The sequence below is a fragment of the Corvus moneduloides genome, chromosome 4, assembly GCF_009650955.1.
Source record: "Corvus moneduloides isolate bCorMon1 chromosome 4, bCorMon1.pri, whole genome shotgun sequence".
Lineage (NCBI taxonomy): Eukaryota > Metazoa > Chordata > Aves > Passeriformes > Corvidae > Corvus > Corvus moneduloides.
The window spans coordinates 24,605,684-24,629,479 of record NC_045479.1 but is presented as its reverse complement, the minus strand read 5'-3'; the positions used below and the strand labels follow the sequence as shown (position 1 = coordinate 24,629,479).

General features: G+C 37.1%; 1 protein-coding gene across 9 annotated transcripts in view; it reads right to left on the bottom strand.

Moving 5' to 3' along the window:
* The window catches only part of TNRC6B (trinucleotide repeat containing adaptor 6B), a 135,748-nt gene that overhangs the window by 54,591 nt on the left and 57,361 nt on the right, over nt 1-23,796 (bottom strand). For all 9 annotated transcript variants that reach the window (XM_032105995.1, XM_032105990.1, XM_032105998.1 and 6 more), the window contains one exon: nt 6-93. In XM_032105995.1, coding sequence (XP_031961886.1) covers nt 6-93 — 88 coding nt within the window. The remainder of the gene's footprint in view (nt 1-5; nt 94-23,796) is intronic.

Genomic DNA, 23,796 nt, shown 5'->3' with positions numbered 1-23,796 from the left:
CGCACCTTCTGAGCAGAGTCCTTCTTTTTCTTATCCTCTTTCTTCCTTTTCTTGTCTTCCATTAACTGTTCTTCCCTTTCTTGCTCCTTCTCTCTGCCAAAACATGAAAAACAATGGTCTGAGCAAAATCAAGTTGTGTAAGAGCCACACATACTATAAACCTCTTGCCTGCAATAAAGGCAGTCAAGCTACCAGATTCCTCTTACCATACTTCATTTCCATCTGAGGGTTTCAGACGGATTGTGATAAGAAAAGCACGTTCTAGCTCAGTACGGCCATAATCATGCCACATGCTGCCGAAAGGAAAATTCTTTTATTTGCATCAAGTCTGTTATGGCAGTTCCGTACATAAATTAATCACATGCCTGATAGCAGAAAGTATCTTCAAGACATTTTGGCCAAAGTATTCTTATAATTGGGTCATGCTATTATTTAACGAAGAGTCTCATGAATCTTTTCATATGGTAAAAAAAAAAAAAAAAGGGAAGTTGTAATTTAATATAAGATAGTTTGGTCTGATATAACATTTATCTTCACAAGGGGAAGAGATTATTCTATTGCCTGTAGCTATGTCACTTGTAAGAGACTAGAAATGTCACATCAAATCAAACCTATCATTTATTATACAAATCTCTAATTTAATTTCTAGGCTATTGTACCCACCCACAGAATTTTTGTGATGAAACTTGTAATACAAATTACTTTCCAGGAATCTATTTTTTCCCACAAGAACATTCTTTCAAAAAAGGGAAAAAAAATATATGCAGCTGCTATTGTTGTCAAGCCATCATCTTGTTGCTATGTTCTGTATCAAATAAGAAAGTACCATGGAATAGTTAATTTACTGCATGTATACTATTGGCTGAGCTGTTTCTATGGTGAATCACATTTTTGTTAACCAGTTCTCTTCACCTCCTTATAAAGAAATTTAAGGCCAAGTTTCCAGCTTACTTGGAGTAATTTCTTTTTATAGGGAAAGATTAAGACAAAGATCATTAATGTAAAAAGGTGATCTGATAGATGAGGAATAGGATCAGAGACTCTACGAATGGGAACCAAATAACAAGTATAATCCACAATCTTTCAGAAGAAAATTTTATAAAAACCGGAACAACATTACAAACAAACCTGGAGTTTATAATAGTACTGAACTATTTCTTATATTTATGCCTAAATCAAAGGTCTTTTTTGACCACAGTTTAGAAAACTTCAGAGTTGAGTTGGCTTGGCAGTCACATCATACAGACTTTTCCTTGAATTGCATTTATATGGTAAAGGTAATATCTTTGTTTTCATTTTCACTAAATATGCCAAAGCCAGTGGGCAAAGAGACATTTACACAACTGATTCCTACAAAAATATTTTGAGATGCTATATACTAATAGCTTCCTGATGGAGGACTTCCAAGAACTCTCTAAATGACAAAGGTTCTAGAGAGTAATAAATGTCTTCCTGGTTTCCTGAAGTTGGGCTCTCTTTCTTCATACATGGACAAAATTGATAACGGCAAGATGAGACCTTAGGAACAACATCCTGAAGTTACCACCAAATGCAGTTACTACCCAATCTTTCAGCGAAGCACTGGGGAGCTTTGTATACTTTGCATTGTCTGCCATAGAACTGAGAAAATTTTTCATTTTCTTTGAGCCAGACTGCAAGCAATATGAAAAAGCTCTCCTGTGACGTCCTCACATCCAAAGTTGCTATGACTTCAAATTATGTTTAGTACTTTTGTACTGTCAAGCTATCTATACCTTTTGGGCTGCAGTGCAAGTTACAAGTACACTATTTCCAAAAACCTTTCTTGCAGCAGGCAAATGTCTAAGAAGAAGTTTAAAAGTTTAAAAAGATCTGTCTCAAAAGAGCTGCTGAAAAATGGTAGGATCAAAATACAAAATGACTTCCAGTAACTGCTTGGCACACATGCAGCCTTCTATTTAAAAGCACTTTCCTTACTTTTGTGAGCAGAAGAGAAGGGAATAGAAAAGAAAGAGAAAAGACCCACATACACAATCACAGCTGAAGCTATGGCTTACAGTGACATGCAGCACTAAAAGGATCCAAGGACAAAAGATTCATAGCCTGAAAGTAATCACCTAGTTATGGTCTGCCTTTGTGGTAAATTTAGGACGTGGAGATTGCTATTGCTGCTGCCCTGTTTTTTGATCTATGTGGACTAAGGCTGCAAAGAAGCCCTTTGTTTTGCATGACAACCTCCCCTTCTGCTCTTTCAGTGGAGATGCACATTTAATATTCCATTGGGTGCATCCTCAACAACTACAATACACCAGCAACCAGTACTTAGTTTACTTTATTTAGGCTTCAATTCATGTAAGCTCTACTAAGGTGGAAGGGACCTATCTGAACACTTGGGCTACATCACATGTACGACACCACAGAGCTCCCGACAAAAAGCTGAGTGAAACCTCACAAACATGTCAGAAGTTTGAAGTTACACTTTCCAAATGACAGAGCAAGACTAGATGCTACAGACCCGCTAACAATGTACAGCCATGGTGAAAGTTCACTGAATTAGAAGGGTAAATATCTTATTGTTATTTCGGGTATCACATGTGCTGTCTTCCCAATTCCACTCTGATGCATTTCACTAATGTTTGTTTTATGAGCAATGATATTCCTTTTCAGTGTGATACAAGATGCTTGTTGAACACAAGTTTAACTTGCAGTGTTAAATGTTCTGAAAAATTTAACATCAACAAAGCTTTCAATCACCTCCTCAATTCATTCCAGAGATAATGCTGCCTATTAACTTCTCATTAGCCAAAAGATAGTTCTTCCTGGCCTGATGAAAACTCGGGGATCCATCACGTGCTTTCCAGCAAACAGCTGTTCAGACTGAGGAGATCAACAGGGGGAGAAAACCCATCAACTTCAAGCAGAGGGAATTTAGAGTAATACAATGGGGTGTGGTTCCGGGTTTTGTTATGAGCACACTATAATGGGAACATGGACACACCACAACCCTGAAGAGGAAGTCTGCTAAATTGCTATCAGCAGCCAGCTTTTTAATCTAGTTTTTTTCAAGAAAGCACGTGTTGATCTAAAAATATGACCTAAATGCACTTTAACATCTCCCACAAAATCTTAGAATCAATATTATTAAGAAGTATTTCAAAAGCATACCACAGATTTTAATTCCAAGTATTTAAAGCAAGGCATATTAACAGCTTACAAATGATGAGAAACTGTAGATTTTAATCCAAAATGTTATTTTCATTCGAAAAAAACCCAAACCCAAATAAACCCAGTAGCTATGATGCATTACCCCGTATCTAAGTTCTTAAAACAACCTCTTCTGGCTAAGTCAAAACCAATCATTTTATAGAACAGAAGTTTTCTACACTAGCTAACTAGAGACGTAACAGAAAACAGTTGTGAAATTCATGTTATTAAAATATCCATTTCAGGAAAAAAAAAGAAAAAAATAGACATTCAAGAAATGTATTCTGCCTCAAAACAATTTACCTGTTTTGGAAATTGATAATTTCCCGCAAAATTTTAATACTAATTTTTCCAGAAAATTCTATTTTAAAGAGTTGCTCTGACAACATTATGGGCTTAAGGCACAGGAAGAGGACAGAAGTTGTCTTTGAAGCTCTTGGTGTCATGAACTGAACTGTGAAACGACATGACGTGCTACACGCTGCACAGTATCTGTTGCCAACACACTTTGATAGGCAGAGATAAAGCGTCACAGAGTATTAGTCTACACAAGCCCCATAATCCTGTAAGGTCACCCTCAAACTAAAATAGCACCAAAAAAATATAAGTGAAATATAAGAAATAAAAATTCCTGGAGTGGCACTTTAGTGCACACAACTCCCAGTTTCTTCTGCAAGACCATAGGACAACAGTTCCTCACAGGTGAAGATGTGCACCAGATACCAGTGAGTCCTCTTCCCTCCTCCTGACCTTACACTTTACCTCATTTCAGTACAGTCAACTTGAGTTAGCTACACTGTGACACAGCAGAGACAGTTAACCTCCACAGGTGCACGCTGTTCTCTGTGTTGTGATAAGCACAGGATGATTTACAAACCTGCTTCCAAACTGTGAGCCAACTTGTTCATCTTCTTTCAGAACACGTGGGATTCTGAAACCACACTTGCAGGACCAGAAGCATTTTTACATCTATGTAACTACCAGGTCACTTGAACAACTGCTAAATCTTCCTTCAAGCCCTCAGCCACAACTAGCCAGAGCTAAAGGCCTTTACCGTATACAGAGAATGATTTGCATGCACAGATCACTGTCGCTTAGAAGCAAAACTATTAACAACATATTTCAAGTCTTTTGGAAACAGATGGAAAGACTCAAAACTTGATTAAACCAGAAATTTAATCTACAATAAGGTATCCAACATTGGTCAAGTTTTGAAGCAAAAAGAATTTCCAGTGAACTCTAACTACAGGCATCTAGCTTCTCAACATTTCTGAAAGTTTTCTCAGTATTTTGATAAATTATACAGCCTGGATACCAGCAGAATTAGGCATCACACATTGCTGTCTCAGATGCGTTGCAAAACACCTTTATAACAAGCTCAAGTGCAGGTGCAACTTCCAAGACAGAAGCTCCTCTCAATCAATACAGGGACAAAATCTCTTACAGGAAAGTAAAATGTCGTCAACAGTGCTGTTTCATAAACATCTTGCTGCCACTGGCAAGTGGTTTTCATTTTCTTCCACTTTATTTCTCTTCATCAAGCTCTGTCCTTGACCTTCACTTGCTTGGACCATCTCTGGAACTCAGCTGAGTGTATGGGAAGTAAATTCAACTCACAGTAATGCATTGAAATGCATAAGCTGATTAGAACTAAGGGTCATGAGCAATGAAGAAAAGGCACACTACAAACTCCCAAATGAGTTCTTTGAGGTGCAAGCCCTTCTTGCTGCAGCAACAAACACTGGCAGTCTACAGCTCAAAATGCTCAAGGTGGATGAAAGCTTTTAAATTACATCAGGAAGCAGGATGTCGGAGACTAAAAATGAAGGAAAATCAAACGCACCACAACTGGAGCATAGAAATCCTTACAATTTTACTTCACTTTCATTTAACATACCCCACTTAACAGACATGCTCCATTATTTCAGCAGCATGAGAAGAGTGTGGCATGTCCAAACATGCAAGTGTGCTCCAGCACATTTAAAGAGAACATCAAACAGAAGCAAGATGCAACACAGCATGGAATAAATCCCAGGGCTGACAGACCCTACATTCCTAAAGGTAACATTACTTCCACTAGACTAAGCCATGTAAATAAAGAGTTATGATCTTGCTGATCAAAAGAGTCAAAAGGGGATTAATTAATTTTATTTAAAAAAAGTTAAAATACTCAACATCACAGCCTTCCTTCTTATTAAGCAATGCTTGCATGCATAGACTATACAGCCATAAGCCATACAAAACCTAGTTACGTGAGATATAGACATTTCAAAAGTCAGTCTTTAGGCTGAACTGACAAAAATGGAATATGAAATTACTTTAGGCCAAATGACTTCTGATGTTTATAAGGAAAAACAATTGATCCTTCAGAATAGCATCCCTGAAGATCCAGGATATAAAAACTCCAATGAGGAAAAAAAAATTATTTGTTTGCTTGAAATGAGACTGAAGTTCACAGCATCACTGAAAAACTGCAATACTGATGTAAGGGATAAACTGAGCTCAAAATTGACCATTTAGTAGAAGGATGATTGTCCCACACTTTCTGAATGTGAAATCAAGATAGCAGAACTCAGCCCTTCGGTACAGTATGAAATTAAGACTTTCATGTTTTCTACATGTGTAAATAGTACGTACACCATATGTAAGACATCTCTCCCAGAGAAAGCTGTGGATTTTATACACACACAATACATACTCACCACGTATTAAATAGAAAGACTTTAGAAAGTGTGTTTTTAGAAGTGCTCTAAAGCAGCATTTTCAAAAGATTATTCCTTTTCAAGGACTTAGAGTAAGCTGCTTTTTCCTCTCTTTGGCTGAAAACCAAAACAGTGTCACAGCAAGAAAGTTGTGCACTTTATATAGCGTATCTGGCACAACCGATACGCCTTTATCACAGCACAACATCAGTAACTTGACGCTGCTGTAGAAAATAACCAACTTTAAAACATCAGTAAACTGACTTTGCTGAAAGAACACTTTTCTAAAGGAATACTCTTATAAACTGTTATTACACTTGTTAACAGAGTAAAATTAATTCTTTGTGGTGTGTTCTATATATACATACACCTATGCACAATGATTTACAGAATAGAGAGACAACAACTGAGCATAAAGGGCTCTTTACTTAAAAGAACTGGATGGTATAAGCCCTACAGTACAACAACAAATGCTCATAAAAAAGGAAGTTTTTTCTCAACTCTTCAGCAACTGAAGGGGCAAGAGTATCATCTGAAGAGGGAGTGGGTCAATTTCAGTTTTAAGAGCTGCCTGTTAATAAGAAAACCTTGAAATATGTTAAAAAGACCAAAATTCTTTTTTTAAATATTCTGTATTTCTTGCTTGCACTCCTTTAAGCAGAATTACTCTTTCCAGCTGTACAATTTATATCTACCTATATATTAAAAGACTAACTTCCAGATACAATCCAAAGTTCCTAAATGTTAGCCAAGTGATAAAAAAGAAAAGCTTTAAAAAAAATGGAGAGCTATAGCCAAAGTTCTAGAATGTAAGAACTGAGCAAGTTTTCTCCCCTACTTCTGTCTTCAAACACTTTGGAGCTCTTGCAGATCTGTAATTATTATTTCATAGCATGCACACTCATGCACACCAAAGACACAGGTAAAGTGTCTTTGGTGTGCATGAGTGTGCACACCAAACAACTGTGAAATGTGGTAAGAATAGCACAAGAGCGGCAAAAGATGAGGTTAGAAATTTGCCTGTAATTAAGATGTCCTGTAATGTATCATATCAGAACATCCCTTCAGCAAGACACAGTTCTATACAGGACTTTAAGGGTTTATGTGATTATCAAAAAGCCTTACTTTCCTCTAAAAACTACTCACGCATGTAGAAAGCTGCATTATCTGTAATTGTTTGCCAAGAAAAATACCTGTGTCGTTCTGAAAGCCACAAAACCCATGCAGAGTAACGAATGCATAAGAAACAACATGGACCAGAGTAAAGGATAACAGCTACCAGAACAAAATCAAGAAAGAACCTGTCCCTGCTCCAGGGACACAAGTCAGTCATTTCACAGGGAGGAGAGAGCTGGCAATCCTCAAGATCTCTGTTCCACTACAAATGATCTATTCTGGCAATATGAACTCTCTCAAACCCCAATTTTCACTAACACCATAATGTCAGCACATAAGACGATAGACAACCTGGCAAAATACTTCTGTCTTCCATTAAGTGAAGTCCTTTCATTTCAATTGTGTGAGTGAGAAATCACAGCCCTGGACAGATGACCACTCTAAGGGAGCTGCTGCTGACCTTTTCTTTGCATGTGAAACACTTTTTTCACTTCACCATCCAAAAAGACGATCTCACCTCCCTCACTGTGCATACAGAAATACCCCGAGAGTCCTACCTTGTCATACAACATGGGGTTTGAAATGAACTCAGGCTGTCTGGGAAAAGTGTCAGCTGTTAGTTACAGGATTAATTATTAGTCTGCAAGTGCTGTGTGCACAAGTATTTACCAGTGTTGCTTTGTATTAAAAGAGACAAATTCTACCAGTTTTATAATCTCAAATGGTTTGCCCAGCAGGAGGAAAAAAAAAAAAAATCCTCTTGTTTGAAAACTAACAGAAGAAAAGTTACACAAATTCCTCGCTAAACAGTCCTTTACAGTTTGGGTTTTTTTTAATGTTGGGGGTTTTTTCATGTTGTTTGTTCATTTGATTTTTTTAAAACCAATTCATCTTCTGAAACTAAACTACACTTTCTGCACTAGATACATTATACCCTTACCGGTGTTATTATCAGAATCACAAATAATTCTGACTGAAGAAATCAACCAGAGTCTCATCCAACCCCACACTCAAACCAGACACATCATCAAAAAGGTTGCTCAGGACCTAATCACATTCTGATTATCTCCAAAGTTAGACACTACTATCGCTGTGGCAAACTTATTCCACTTTTTCACTCCACACATTGCATTTGCCTCCTGATACCTAATCAGAATTTCTTTACTGTGACTTGTGTTTGCTCTCTCTTGTTTTATCACTGTACACCACCCCTACAAAGAGTCTGGCTGTCGATATCCTCTCATGAGGCAGGTGAAGACAGCAGTAACATTACTCCTAATGCCTCCTATTTCTATGGCTGAACAAATCTAGTTTTTTCAGCCTCTCCTTGAGCAGGATTGCTCCAGAACACTAATCATCTTAGTGGCCATATAATATGTCAGTGTCTTTCCTGTATGAGAGCCAAAACTGGACATACTATGTTAAAGATGCACTTTAAAGTGTGGAATCCCTTCTCCTGACCCACTGGCTATATCCTTGCTAATACAGCACAGCACGTGGCTGGTTTCTTAGCAGCAAGGACACCCCGCTGACTCACATTCTACTTTTTCTTTCTCAGGACCTTCAGGTGTTTTTTCTGCAGAGCTACCTTCTGGTCAGTGGATGGCTAACCTGTGTTATAGCAGTGGGTTATTTTGACACAGGTGTAGTACTTAATATTTACAATTGTTAAATTTCAAGAAGTTTGTCAGGTCCTTTTCTCCAGCCTATTGTGTCTCCCCATGAACAGCAACCTTAATCTCCAGAGGTATCAACAACTCAGCCTTGTTTGGTATCACCTGCAAGGGTGCTGAGGGCTCGTTCCATCCCAACAGACCACATCATTAACACTGATCTTGAACATGATCAGCCCAGCACTGACTGGCACAGGGCACCAGTGCACAGGGCTCCAGTGCCAGTGCACTTCGCATTGCTGACCACAATCAGCTCTGTGCCACTGCCTGGCAATGCAGCTCTGGAATACTTCTTCCAAAAAATGTATAACCTTAGAGTAGAATAAAAACATAGTTCTATACTTAGTGGTCCAGCAAGCAGGAAACTAATTAAAGATACATCCTCTGCAGAAGGACTGCAGTAGAAAGCCCTAAACGAGCTACCCTCCACTCCAGGTCTGTATCAGGACACCATCGCACTTGGCAGCCCAGATCAATTCCACAAGTCAAGCTCAAACCTCTACTGGCAGCTCTGCCAATGCCTTAATGGGGCATTGAACAGGTTACAAACTGGGACACAAGTATTACTGCCACCCTAATAGTGCATTCTTGTAGGTATGTATGAGAAGTGCTATTAAAAAAATATTCACTATTAATCTAACTGCAGTTAAAAAGGAAATGCTCACTCCTGACTGCAGTGTAAATTTGATTTTAACAGAAGAGCTCTGTACCTTTCTTAGATTACAAACTTGTATCTTAAATGCCAAGAAAAGAATTATTTTTCAACACTAAAAAAAGTCACAGGAAATTAATCTATTTGCTGGGGTAACTATGCCACAGTACACACAATAATTATGACACTTGTTTTAATGTCAGAATGTGAAATTTCAGAAAGAATACCAAAAAAATATAATACAGTTTAATAAAATGAAACATTTTCTGCCAGAGCATCATTTGTGGCACCAGCAGAGGCTGTATAGACAATAAAAAACTGGATTATACAGAATCTTTAACAACAGAAGTAGTTCTGTTTATTCTAAACTTTAACATTTTGTGGATAGTGACTGACATTTATATATATTTGTGTTTCTCAGTCAAAAAAACCCCATGACCTAAAAGCCATCCTCGTAAAGATCCATACTATCTACAGATACAGAACAGAATTTTAGGGGAAGGTGAAAATAAAGGAAACACCAGACAACACTACACAGCATTACTTGCTGCACTTTTTAATACACTTGAAAATACTGGAGGTTTTCTTAACTTTCATGATATGGCACTTCAGACGGGATCAAAAAAAAAAAAAAAAAAAAAATAAAAAAATCGGTGAAGCAGTTTCTATTTAGTGACTGTTAAATTACTGGGGGAAAATCCCTCACCAAACCAAGCCCAGACAGAATCATGCTGCTTATAGGCAGCTTCTACTCAATGGTGAAATGCTTGAATTCTACTTGCCTGGGGATATTATAAGGATACCCTCACAGTTGCATAGTGGTATAATTTACATTTCATTTTAGAAAGGATCTGATTGTTTACTTTTATTCAGTTTCCAAAGTTACACTCTAAACTTACACGCTATAAAACCCAAAACACTTTATGTACGTTAATAGTCTGACAGGAATATTACATACCTCCAGATCTGTGTAATACTATAAAATTTTCCACATACAGTGCTTCAGGGCACTGTAGTAATGAAAATAAAATTTATCCAACTGTAAGTCATTATTTTAATTATATAAATCAAAATACTAAAGAAGAATGTAGTTAATTTTATCAGTGTGATGTTAAGAACAAGGCTTTCCACACAAAGTTATTATTCATTGGTTGTAGGTCAAGGTAGAAGAACCAGCAAGTTAAGGTTGTTTTTTAAATGTATTAGAAGTTCAAACAACTCTGTACAGCTTGCTCAGATCTTCTTGGCAAAGTTATTAAAGTTTGTATTTTCCACTCCATTTATTACCTGAGGCAATATTTATTTTTAACAGGTAAGAAAATTAATTCAGTTACTTGCTGCAAATATTCAGTTACAAAGTTTCAGGACTGTCATGATCCATATCGGGAAGTCTAAGTTAAAGGCAGAAGCAAGCAGCACATTTTGCAGGTCTGGAAAATGCTGTATAAATCTCGCCAAATTACTGCATCTTGGAACAAATCTACCTACATATATGTTCAGTATATTCAGCTGAAGCTGGGCAGGTAAATTCTTGATATTCCATTACTACTAGGCATGCTCCATAAATTAAGGCTTACAAATGGGGTTATATAAAGTATGGGAGTTTTAATAATTGCTATTCTTGAAGACTACAAACCATTGTTTATTCTCAGTAGGGACAAACACTACTGCTCTTCATCCTTATGCCAGCTGAGCTGAGAGCTGAAGAAGGACTAAAGACAAGCAAAAAGCCCCCAGGAACAAGTTGTACAGCCAGACTGCAATAAAGCAGGACAAAGATCCAGGTGCTTCCAATTTGAATCCACCATACTCCACATGCACAAATCGGCACTTACATGCAACTATGCCTCACACTTCACTGGGCAAGTTTTCTACCTTGCTGAAGTACTTCAAATAAAAGTTTTGAAGCCCCTTGTTCTAAACCACACTCATGTTTGGTGCAACGAGTAAAATGCAGATGTAGCACTGTGTAAGCAATAAAAAACTTAAACCCTGTATTTGCATGTGTGAAGCATGGCAAATAACTATTTAATGTTATTGTGCCTTATATAATTAGGCAAATGCCTAGCTGTCTGTCTTAAACAGATGTATCCTTTGCAAAAGTTCCTCACTATCTCGTAATTTTAATGACAGTATGTAATCACAGCCTTCCTCTGTCAGTTGAGGGAAAAACCTCTCGACTAAGATTTATATTATTATGCAATAGCCAAATACAAGATGCTATAAGAGCTGATTATCAATCTGGACAATCACAAAGCTAAAATACAGACAATACTCAGTCTGAAGAAAGAACTTGTTTACCAGCTGAGTACCATGGATTAGTGAGTTCTTGGAATGCAATAAAGATTATATGCAGTCCCTTCACAGTGAAGTTGCAGTTAAGCACAGTGCATACTGAACCTAAACGAGAGAGATCTTTAACAGGCAAAATTCAGTCTGGTCTGTGACTAGATAACACAAGCTCAAGTTCTCCTGTTGACTGAAATGCAATTGTTACATCCACTCCCTTCTCACCCTCTGCCTCTGGCCCCCACCCCCTTAATGACCTATTTCCTTAAGAAATATCTACTGTGTTTAGCAGCTCAGTGAAGTTGTGTATGTTTGGGGTTTTTACCTTTTTTCCCTTTGAATGGACTTGGGGGAGGGAAGTATGACATTTAATAACACGTGCTGCACAACAGAGCTTTCCCAGGATATGTTACAAAACAAGAGACTGCATGACCTGCTCAAGGTTACAGAATGACTCCATTGCTCACTCTGAATTAAAAACTGGTATCCTCCTGACTCCTCCTGTATTTTCACTAATAAAATAATACCACTACTGAGCACTTGCAGAGCTCCTTTCATCACAGGATGTCAAAGGCCTTTATAAATATTAATTAAGCATTGCAACAACACAAAGAAGTATGTAAAACTTAATTCTGCACATGAGTAAGCCCAAGCAAAGAATAAATAACTATGTTCAAAGCCATAGGACAAGTCAGCAGTATGTAGAGAAATGGCTCTTGCCATTAAGGAGTACTCCATTAGAAACAAGGACACGATTAATACTCCAAATGTGATGTGAAGAGCCCTTGATCACCAATACATTACTGTAAAACCCGGTCACGTGCAATCCTGCAAAGACCACACTAAATTTCAGGCAGCATTCTCATAAAGACACTAACTTTGTCTTCCTCCAAGCACAGAAAACAGTTCTCATGAGATTTTTAAAAATTCTGTTTTTCTTGTTGGGCAACTTTCCTAAGCGAAGACAAGTAAGAGTGTGATATTCTTTGGTACTTTTACAAGATTAACAAGTAATATTGAGCTGAGACACAATTCAAATATGAATTCAGCCCTCACAAGTGCAAGTAAGCTACTTCTTAACATTCAACCATGTACTCCAGTAACTAAGGAAACAAACCACCATTTTTTTAAAGAACTCAATATCCATTCTCTAAAGAAATAACCACAAGTCCAAAAGTAATGTTTCCACAAACTATAACGGACTCATCACTTAATTGAGTACTCAGTGATCCTAGAACTTGAGAAAATGTGTCCACATCTGACCTGCTACAAGCATGACTCTTACAATTGTTTTCTCTTTCCAATTACTGTAGCTACCACAAGAAACCAATTTGTAAAACTGATAGTTTTACTGTGAAAGCTGACCACACTAAAACATACTCAATGCTTCTATGTACTGCCACATTTGCAGACTTGAGCGACAGGAGTGAGATTAATTTTTTTATTTCTTAAAATGGTTGTTAACCCACTGAAAAAACCCCAAGATGACCAGCTCTGAACTCCTGTAAAAACTCACTTTAATGAAAATTTAACTGAATTTAGTAATTTTTCCCTCAAAAAACCAAGAAAATCTGACATTAATGACTGCAAGAAATACTTTTGTTTTGGAGAAAGACTACTATTTTCTGTATAAGACGAAACAACTTGCACTAAAAATTCCCTTTGCAGTGAACTCTGTATTAGAAAAGGAGACTGTTGTTGCAATGTTAATAAAGAACTTAAATGAAAAATTGTGAAATGCATATTTCACCCCAGCAGCAGTTCAGGTTTTTCACAGGTTATTTTTTTTTTAAATATTCTTAGTAGTTCAATGACAAATTCTACTTCGCACCAAAATAACAAGATTTAGTGAAGGCTGACAAAGTCAGTTGGCTGAATGAAAAACAGGTTTCTGTTTTGTTTTTTACTTAACAAAGTACGTTTTACATCTGGCTACTGAATGAACACCTGGACATTGTGTTTCGTATTTTTTCACCACTCCAAAAGGACATAATCTGGCAGTAGAAACTTAATGGGCAATAAAGGTGTGTATCACCATTATAATTTTATCTCAAGTTCTCCTACAGGACAAAATCAGAGAGCAGTTCAGTATTATATTTGGTACACAGCTTTCATCACATGAAGCAATGTTTCCTCCTTCTTACATGGGACAATAGCTACTTAACATAGTTTATGTTATCATTCGAGCATTGTGCCTTCAACAGAGGACTGACAAGATTTAACAGCTAGGCTTTAGTAAGAGGTGTTCTATCCCCACTAATTCTCCAGAAATCAACAGCCCAAAGTTGCTGAGTTTTCCTGGTTAAACTAATCACCCAACCTTCAATAAAAAAGTCTTGAAGAGTCTAATCAACTCATTGCCACTTAGAAGTAGGACCAAGTTCAAGATCACATACTGCTGAGATGTATCCAAACATATCTGGAAACAAGGAGGGAGCAACCTCTCAGTCTGCAGCTATGGAAGCTTTACTTAACATGTGGCCTCCAGACACACAGACCTACTACAGATGCAACATTACGCACGTAACTCTCCACGTCTGGAAAAGCACAGATATGTGATCTTAGCTGGGCTCAACAGAGTTTCATTACCTTCACAAAGCTGCTGATCCCTAGCTTTTATCTAGTAATGGATATCCTGTGCAAAATGTCTAATTGTATTGTAGCATATTCTCACACTTCATTGAGCCACTCCGTAAGCCATGGAGGGCTGCATGTATACAAAGAAAGGAGTTACAACTATACTGTTACAGACCATGATTGTACTAAGATCATCCAGATTCCACTGTAGGTTACATAACGTCAGGATTCCCCGTGCCAACAGTGAAGAGATATAGTATTTACTGTATCAAAAAATCACTCTATTTTATAAAGCTACTATTCAGTATTTGTTGTCTGCAGGTAATTACAGATGATAAACTAAAATCTGGTGAAACAGCAATGCTAAACTGTAAGCCAGGTGTTCCACAGCAAAAAAAAGAGCTTAAATACATTTACTACTCTAGGCGTGTAATTAAAATACTGTTCTGACACACATCAACTCTGGTATGTGCATCAAGGTTTCTTTACAATACGAAAACTGATATAAACTTCCTCCTTCCCCACATCTGTATGACAATTTAAACACTGATAAAAGTTATCTTGATAAATTAAATCACATAAACCATGTCCTTCAAATGGCTTTTAGAATCAGATGCACTGCACCATTCATACGATGGAGCGATATTTGTAAAATGTACATGTGACACCAAAGTGAGCCATTTTGCTAACAGACCACGCCGTCTTGTTCTGGGCCTTGCACCTACTGTTAAAAGGCAGACAGGCAGGGATCAGACCTCATTAGACCCTCAAATTAGGATGGCAGACTGCAGACCCTGCTCGAGAAACTAGGTAAATCACAAGGGAATTTAAGTCTTCTCCTTGCTGCATTGCTACAGACTTTCTGAAGGCCAAAGCATGAGACTTACTCCTAAAATGTAAGTGAATAAATGAAAGGTGTGGGTCTTAATAAGAAATTTTATACACTCTCAATCACTAAAGAAAACTGAACTTTATTCTGGTGAGCTAGCTCAAAATAAAGAGATATGCTAGACTTGGTATCTACTTCTAAAGTCTAAAGACCTCGGGGGCACTGAAAAATGACTGTGACTCTTAGGTTAGGTGGCAAGCACCGAGATTCTTTGCAGAGCCTGATGTGGAAGCGTTTCATCCCCAGATGCTGCTTCTCACCCTTCTTGCTGCAACCAGCTGGCCCATCCTTTTCATTAGTCATTTTTCATTCAGAAATGAGATCAATAAATTATTCAAAACATCACAACTCAATACTTCATGACATGACTCATGCCTAATTAAGATGTAATCTGAAATTATTCATTGGCACACAGAATGAAAACTAGAGAATTGTAAAGAAACTATGTGCAGGAAACAGGAAAAATGAAAACACCACCGAAAGTGCAAGACGACTTGTTTTGAACTATAAGAAAATAAAAATCCTTCCTTCTGAAGCTACTTAAGCAGCCAAAAAATTCAAAGCCTCTTCCAACTTGTCTCCTCACGTGATCACTTGAGTTTTGAGGACAAAGATGTGATCATTTTGGTCTGGCATTCTAAGAAAATGATTACCTGAGATCTCAGAAAAGCATAAAGAAACCAATACCCTCACCAAGGCATGCAGCATCTACAAACACCACTTGCACTCTCAATACCTTCAGTCTTATTTTTGTCTATCCGCAACTGCAAATTCATCATTCATATGGAATGCTGATACTGTTCCCAGTTAACAGTACCCTACCAAAGCTCTCTGTAACCTACTGGTTTGCTATTTGCACAAGATACTGTAAAAAACAGTGGAAAAGACACAGACAACCAAAACATAATCGTGAGTATAAGTGGCATTACTGTACACTTTCCTAAATTTCAAAGACTTAAAATTGCTGCTGTGCTTTTGGAGAACACTGGATTTGTCACTAGCTATGCACCCTTCCTTCCCCGTGAAAAACAAATTCTTTAACAGTAATTCTACGTGCCAACATTAAATTTCTAAGCATATTGTATCATACATATACATTTAATGAAATGACTGAGTAGGTATCAAGAAAAATTCCTTCTGTTTTAGCAATCTCCTAGGAGAACTTTTGCAGTGTAATTCAGAAAGCAAATAAATATCAGTTTCCACATCTAGTAAAGAAAAAAACCCCACCCCCACCTCTTTTTCTCATAGATACAAGCGCACTTTATCTGCACATAATGTAGAGAGGTAGAAATGCCTCACTCCTTGAAGGTTTTTAATCTGTAATTTCTCCTCATGTTTTTGGAAAGCTATGTTTGGAAAGGTAAGACAGCTGTCAGTACTCCATAGGAAGCATTATCAGGAAGGATATTACAAGTTCACTCAAAAGGTATGTAACGTCACAGAAAACTGCAACTATCTGATGATAAATACATTTTTAAAAAGAGACCACTCCAAGGATAAATCAGGTTAACACCAGAGTTAACATTAGAAATACCATTTATTTAAATGTTTTTTCTAAAAGTAAGAATTAAAGCAGAAAGTTATTGGTATCCATGGAACAAAGCCATCACAAGTAGCAGCCACTGCATTACAATCAAATCCTGTCACCCTAAATCTCACACCTTCCTGACTTAGATGGGAAAACATCTCAGGCCTTTGCTCAACACAGTAGTGCCACCTTACCCATTATCTGTGCAGATGGCCTGAGACACCCATACGGGGTAACTTAAAAAACCATAGAAATGTCTCTTCTTCATTTCAAAATGACTGTAAAAGGGTGGAAACCAGCATTTTGCAGGCCACATAATCGTACCTGTTTAACAGTTTATTTTAAATTAACTAGCCACAATAGTTATGAGGTAGAAACAATAGAACCTCTAGAAAATAGTCCATTCATAGGCAGAGATGACTCTGCCACCTCTCACAGTCACTAATCTGGTAAACTATTTTTGATTCATCCATTTTTATAGTCCTGATACTGTGCACCATTCTCTAGCTGCATTTTTTTTAAAAAAAAGTTAACTTTATTTCATGCCTTCTGGAAATGAAGCATAGATTAAACCACTGAGTCTAGACATGCAACTCTTACTAATTGCTAAATAAACAATCATTTCCTTATTTCTGAAGCAAAGACATTAGAAAGTTTAAGTGAAAAGTGTTCACTGTATCCTCAGGCATTTATCTAAACTAAGGACAGTCTCCCACCAGGAAAAGAATTTCTTTTAACTATGCTGTTACTCCTATGGAATTAGTGTCTGCCCAATCTCAGCAGTCAGTCATCTGAGAGCTTTTCCTATTTGCATTGAGTGCAGCAGACAAGATTTCTGAAATTTTGATAGAGGTTCTCATTCCTTGTCTCTTTCCAGGAATTATAATTTACAGTTTAAGTGATGAATTTTACTTGCTGCTTATGTTATTCACAGATAGAGTACCAGATCAATTTCTAACTTCAATCCTATGTAAATATCTCCTGTTTTTGAATGCAGTAGTTTTAAGATAACTTAAGAAATTTTTTAAAATAGTCAATAATCAATTTGAGGACTGAATATGTATCTTGCTTAAAAAAAATCTAGTGTTCATTCACACTCAAGAAGATGGAAACATTTTAAAACTAACTACACATCACTATCAAAGAAGAAATTTCTCTTGTAAACCAAAGTAGAACCAGCTCTAGAATATCTATATTCCAGAAATATAGAATATTTATATTCCAGAAAGCTTGCATTCCTTCACAACATATAAATTCACATCAGAAAGTTGCTTCAACATACAAAAACTGTAAGATGATGGGAACTTGCAAACCACATCCAAAATGTCTATGGTTAATCTTCCAGGCATGCACACTCTTCTTCTGTTACAGAAGAGGAAAATTCTAAAGCAAGACATAATCCAGAAAAGAATCCAGAATGAGGAAACCACAGACCTGCCACCTCAGAGATTACAAAAGAGCACCACCACAACAGTACACAGAAAATAAAAATGTTAAGTTACAAGAGAAAAAGTGAGGTGAAAATGATAGTGATATAAATGAAATTTACCATTTAACGTATTTCTAAAGTACCAAAATTAAGCTGTTTGTCCTGTTAAATTCTCCATCCAAGTAGTGTTTGCTACTTTTAGGTTACTTTTTGCCTTGTTGCATTATGCAAGATTATTTTTAATCAAAACCACATATTTCTCATGTTCAGTGATGTCATGAGGCACAAAGAAATGCATAAAGCTCACAGACTACAATCTTCAAAGAGTAACAGACATTTTTTACTTGAGTGGTTAGAAATGCACACCCTTTTTCAGCATCAGTCCTAGAAGAAACAGCTAAATCAGAAAAGCTTTCACACATAGATCCACCTAAATTCTGCATCTTTCCAGTAATGAATATAATTCTGACCTCTGCTGACAGTCAATCTGAAGACTCCTATCTTTAATTAACAACTACCTCTTCCTATCTACCAACAATAAACGTCACAAGTGTGGAACACCGCAGTTTCATTTTTTTTTAGACACTAGGCAAAACCAGGGTATGATCATGACAGGAAGATATTGACCGTTCCACAAAACACTGTACTTCTAAATCTATTCAGTTAAACCTTCTCTCAATCCTCTTTAAGAAAGGTAGCTCTGCATAAAGACAGGTCAACTCTTCGCTGCTATATAAAGTTGAAGGTTAAAATACATAAGCTGATGTGGGAGACTATTTCCTGCTGAAAGAAAAGCCCTTTAAACACTAGAACCTCAAATCTAATTTGTCAGCTTATTGATGCTTCCCATGCATACTGCCAGTGCAAAGTATCTATCTTTCTATGAAGCCACTGTTTTGGAAAAACGGTTAATGCTACCCAGCAAAAAAGTTAGCATGACCTTATAGTAGAAGCAATACAGAATTCAGTCACACACATAAGCATTTAAAATTCCAAATTGTAGGTGAAAGGCAAGACCTTTAGCTTTAATCAAAGCTATCTGATAAGCTGCAAGTGCCAATTTGACTTATGGTTATCAGTAAATGTGACCTCCACTTGTTTGACTTAAATGGGGAAGTGGACCAAGTAAGAATCACCAGCTTTTTCTAATGCTCTTTCTAAAGAGTATAAAAGAAAAAAAGAATACATTGGGCTTCACTGGAAACATCATTCTTAGTTAAACCAGCCTTTGATAAGCTTAGTCTTCACTAGCACCTTCTTTTATCAACAAAGTGGGGCAAACTTTATTCAGCCACTGAGGCTATGCCACCAACTTAAATTAGGGGGCAACACAGCTCATAACGAAACAAGCTCAGCTGGGTCTCCCCCTCCTCACTGCAAGAGTCTAGCCCATAACGCTGTTACTGGTGGTGACTGGGTAGCAACTCCAAACTCAGCAACTCATCACTAGACGGTTACAGTATTTTTGGAAGACGTGCTGGGAAGAACTATATAGTTTGATCACAATATATTACCAGCTGTAATAGGTGAATAAAGCAAGAACTGCCACCACAACGTCCATCTCTGAAATGGTCCAGGCTTATGCAACAAACCTGACAAACCCAGTTTAAATGTCTTCTGAAGCCACAGCTGAAGGCAATTGGGACCTGTAAACACTCAAACAGCTGTAATGGAAACTCAATGGATTTTCCACGGGGCTTGGTTTGGAGCAAGTGGTTTTGTGGTGCTTGGTTGCTGGCTGGGGTTAAACTACGACAGGGCATAAAAAAGGAGGGTGTGTAAAAAAGGAGACCACTGTAATGCTCACATTAATTATTCTGATTTTCATTAACTACCAATGAAATTTTTAGATGCATCCTCAAAGTGAATCCTCAAGAGGCAATTCTTTCCAAAGAATGAGGTATAGTCACACTGCACACACCAGGAGACACCAGTTTAAGCTTCAACTCCTCAGGAGTGAGATATTTTATTGTTACGAAATATTTTTTTGCTATTTGGACTTGTTTTTAAAACTATTTCACATTTTTGTTACTTTCAACAGACAAAATGAAAATTACTTCCTGGTAAGCAAACAAAAACCACCTCAGTGCTTTGTTTGGTTCTAGGTATTTTTTAGTTTGTATTCTCTGGCTAAGTTCCACGTTCATAATTTAGGAAAATAACCTTACTATACATTTGCATAAGGTCTCAGTGAGCAAGAAACATCACACAGATTAAGGTACTCCAGGGAAAAAAAGAAAAACTCTACTTTGATGCTAGAGCTTGGTATTAATGACATTTTACCTGGAAAATAAGTCCCTTTTACTGTGAAATGGACTTAAAAATCCCTGTCAAGACTTTTAACAGCACAGAAAAATAATTCATAATGGTGATGTTCATTTTATAACAATATTTTAGATCAAAACCTTCTTCCTAAAGGGAACTCCTGAAATAACCAGAACTGTCCATACATTCAATAGAAGCTATTCCAAGCTTTTACTTCAGGAAGCAAGAAAATACCAGGCAGCAAACCTACAGCAGGTTCTCGCTTCTTTCATACTGCACTGAAGGATAACAATGTTTAAAGCCTCATTAAAAGTCCACAAGCATTAAACACAGAATGTGAATTTCAGTTTAATAAACAGTCAACTTCAGGCAGACTGTCTCTGAACTAGGTTTTCACTTCTATTTTAAAACATCAAAGAAAATCAAATTTCAGGGAATTTCTTTATGTCATTAGTATTTCTCAAGGTAGAACACAGAGCAGTAGCTTTTAAGCCTGAATTCCTCTACACTCAGAAAAAGCCTTTAGTCTGACCTCGAGGCACCACACCAGAATTTGTCACAATTTATGACCCAGCTACATTAACCATGCTCCTTGGCAAATGGAAACCCCCAAGTGCTGAACCAACTTTTGACACTGAAGTTTTAGCACTTGAAATATTGAGAAAGGCAAGTTACACAATTCCATCTTTTTACCCACATTACGATTTTGGTTAAATCAGCTTTGTTTCCGTAAATCCATGAAGGAAAAAGAAAGCATCATTCTATTCACAATTCAGTACAGCTGTGTATGACTGGCTTCAGCCCCAGGCCAAAAGCCTGGAACTTCTGAGTTCAAGTCTGGCTCTGCCTCTGACTTTCTGTGTGGCCTTCAGAGAGCCTCTGAATTTCTCTGCTGCTCCTCTTACATCTGCACACTTACCTTACAGAAAGGCACTTGCTTCGTTTGTGCAGGCTTCTCCCAAACACAAAACTCGAACTGACTCTGAGAGCCATTTTTATTTTACTGTGTATTAAACACCTATGCCCTATCAAGAAGTCTCTACCTGCCAGTTGATACCTGGTAGTTTTTAACCGTAGTAACTGCCAATGTGCACTTATTACATATATGCATACACATACCCATATCAGACACATACAAATATAGTAAGATGTAGTAAGCTGGAAAATAGACAATTATTTCAAAGTTCATTAACAAACACGATGAAAAAATGAAATTGAGTTACATGCTATAATTAAACTTACAATCAAGAGTGATCTGCAACCTTGTTCTTTTTAATGCACTGAGCCAGTGATGAAGCCTGTTTTTAACAGCTTAACATTAAACACACAAAGCAAGCAATGCTCAATCTAAAATGATCACAAGAACTAATATTTAGAATAGCACTTAAACAATAGAAAAATGGCCTAAGAATGCAAAGGGGAAGAAGCACTTAAGCTTAACCAAGTTATATAACACTAACTGAAGCATCATTTGAAAGGTAAGGTTTTTTAAGAAAAATATCTAGGGAAGTTACATAAATTTAAGCTGACCCTATACTTGCAAGTCTATGGTAGAAGAGTTTTACTTCGCATCACCTAGACTGAAGCAGAATATAACAGAGACTGACACAGCCAACCTCAGCTGTTTCTGAACACAAATCACCCAAATACAGCTCATCATCTTTAAAACAGCCACCTTTAAATCCACATCTGAGAAACAATCTTGTCCCCAAAACTTTACCAAAACAGGCTGACTTTCCAAAAATTAACCTGTTTGGTTTTTAATGGCCTAACTACAGCAAGCTACCTTAAAGCTACCACCTGCAACTGTGGCTTTAGCGTACATTAAGCTGCCAAGGTAATTTCTAGACTCTCAAAGTTTTGCTTCTGTCTGCTTTTGCCTTTTTCATCTTGTTATGCCTAAAATCTGGTAAAAACACGCTTCCTACAGTTTGTCTGTGTCAGGATATATATTTTATTTATAGTAACTGGCAAATGTAGACCAAAACTGTCTCCTAATTAACAACACAGCAGAGTTAATTTGATGCAGAATAATGTGTTATTTTGTGATAAAAACAGTCACTCAAGGACTTAATCAGAAGTCGCCATTCCAGAATAGCTACCGTGCAAGATGAGGTGGTTAAATGCAAATTCAGATAGTTTTTGCACAAGATGACTAAACTGGTTCAAACAGTTGAAAAATATGTAAGGTTTAGGATTTTCCCATTCCAGGTCACTTACTAAACCTTCCTACTATAATTCAGAAGCTTTCAAAACATATTTGCAAATTAAAGAAAGTTAGGAGAAATACCTTATTGAAGAAGTACATGTAACCAAACTTATAAGGAAGATTAAATCTCCACCCAGCTGAGATTTTTATACCTTCCCACATCACACCACCATCAGCGTGTTTCCATCTGACAAAGCAGTCACGAATGCTACAGCAAGGCTGGTGTACTGGTTAGCAAGTACTCCTGCCAAGGTGATCTAGATCTGCTCTGAATAGAATTACAGGACACAGGCAAAGACAAAATAAAACAAAAATAACCCTAATGCCTTGCTCTCTTTCTCTCTTTCAGCATTGCTTGGTCTGGCTGATATGTATCAAGCAGGTAATGTGAACATTACCTGCAGAGGAACAGAAAACTTGACTCTGTAACACAAGGCTATTTAATTTAAAATTCCCATTAATATTGCTAGAACTAACTTCCGTAGCACCAGCTGGAACCTTCTTTTATACTCAGCTGAAAAAAGCTTTTGGGGTTTTACTTCAGGTTAACCAAGCATTTTTAGAGGCAATTTGAACCTAGCTCACATTTAGATTCCAACCAGTGCACATGAACTTGTAATGACATCCACAGTGAAAAACAGAGCCAGATATAAAATGACATATATTTAACCTCAATAGGGCATCCTCTATTTCCATATGCTGTATTTTTAACCAGCTTTAAGAATATTTTTTTCTAATATTTATCACAGAAGTTCCCTTGAATAAATCAGTAATACACCACTGATAGCACCACTAATATACCACTAATATTACCCAAGTAAAATCTAACAAAATAGGAAAGGTTTATTTATATAGTCTTAACTAGGATATAGAAGAATTCATTTTTAAAAATTCACATGGGAATTAAACAATCTAATTACAATTTTCTGTTTTACAGTACAACTGGCTTTCACTGCACATAGGAAAAAGCTAGGAAAAAACTTTTTTTTTCTAAGTTTTGGTACCTTTTGACCTCTGCTCCCCTGCATATAGAAGGTATCCATTTTCATTTTTATTGTCCTCAAACTCTCTCCAAGTAAGAGGCAGAACAGCCTGGAAAAAGTCCAGCAAGAGCTACCAGATTAGAATTTCCAAGCATAATACCAAAATTCACTTGTATGTTGTGATCAAATCATCCTCCCTATGAATTGTTCAGCAAAAGGCTGAGCACAAACATGCTGTATATTTAGCTGGCAAAGTGATGTATCAGAATATATCACTTTCACTTTAGTTGATGAAGTT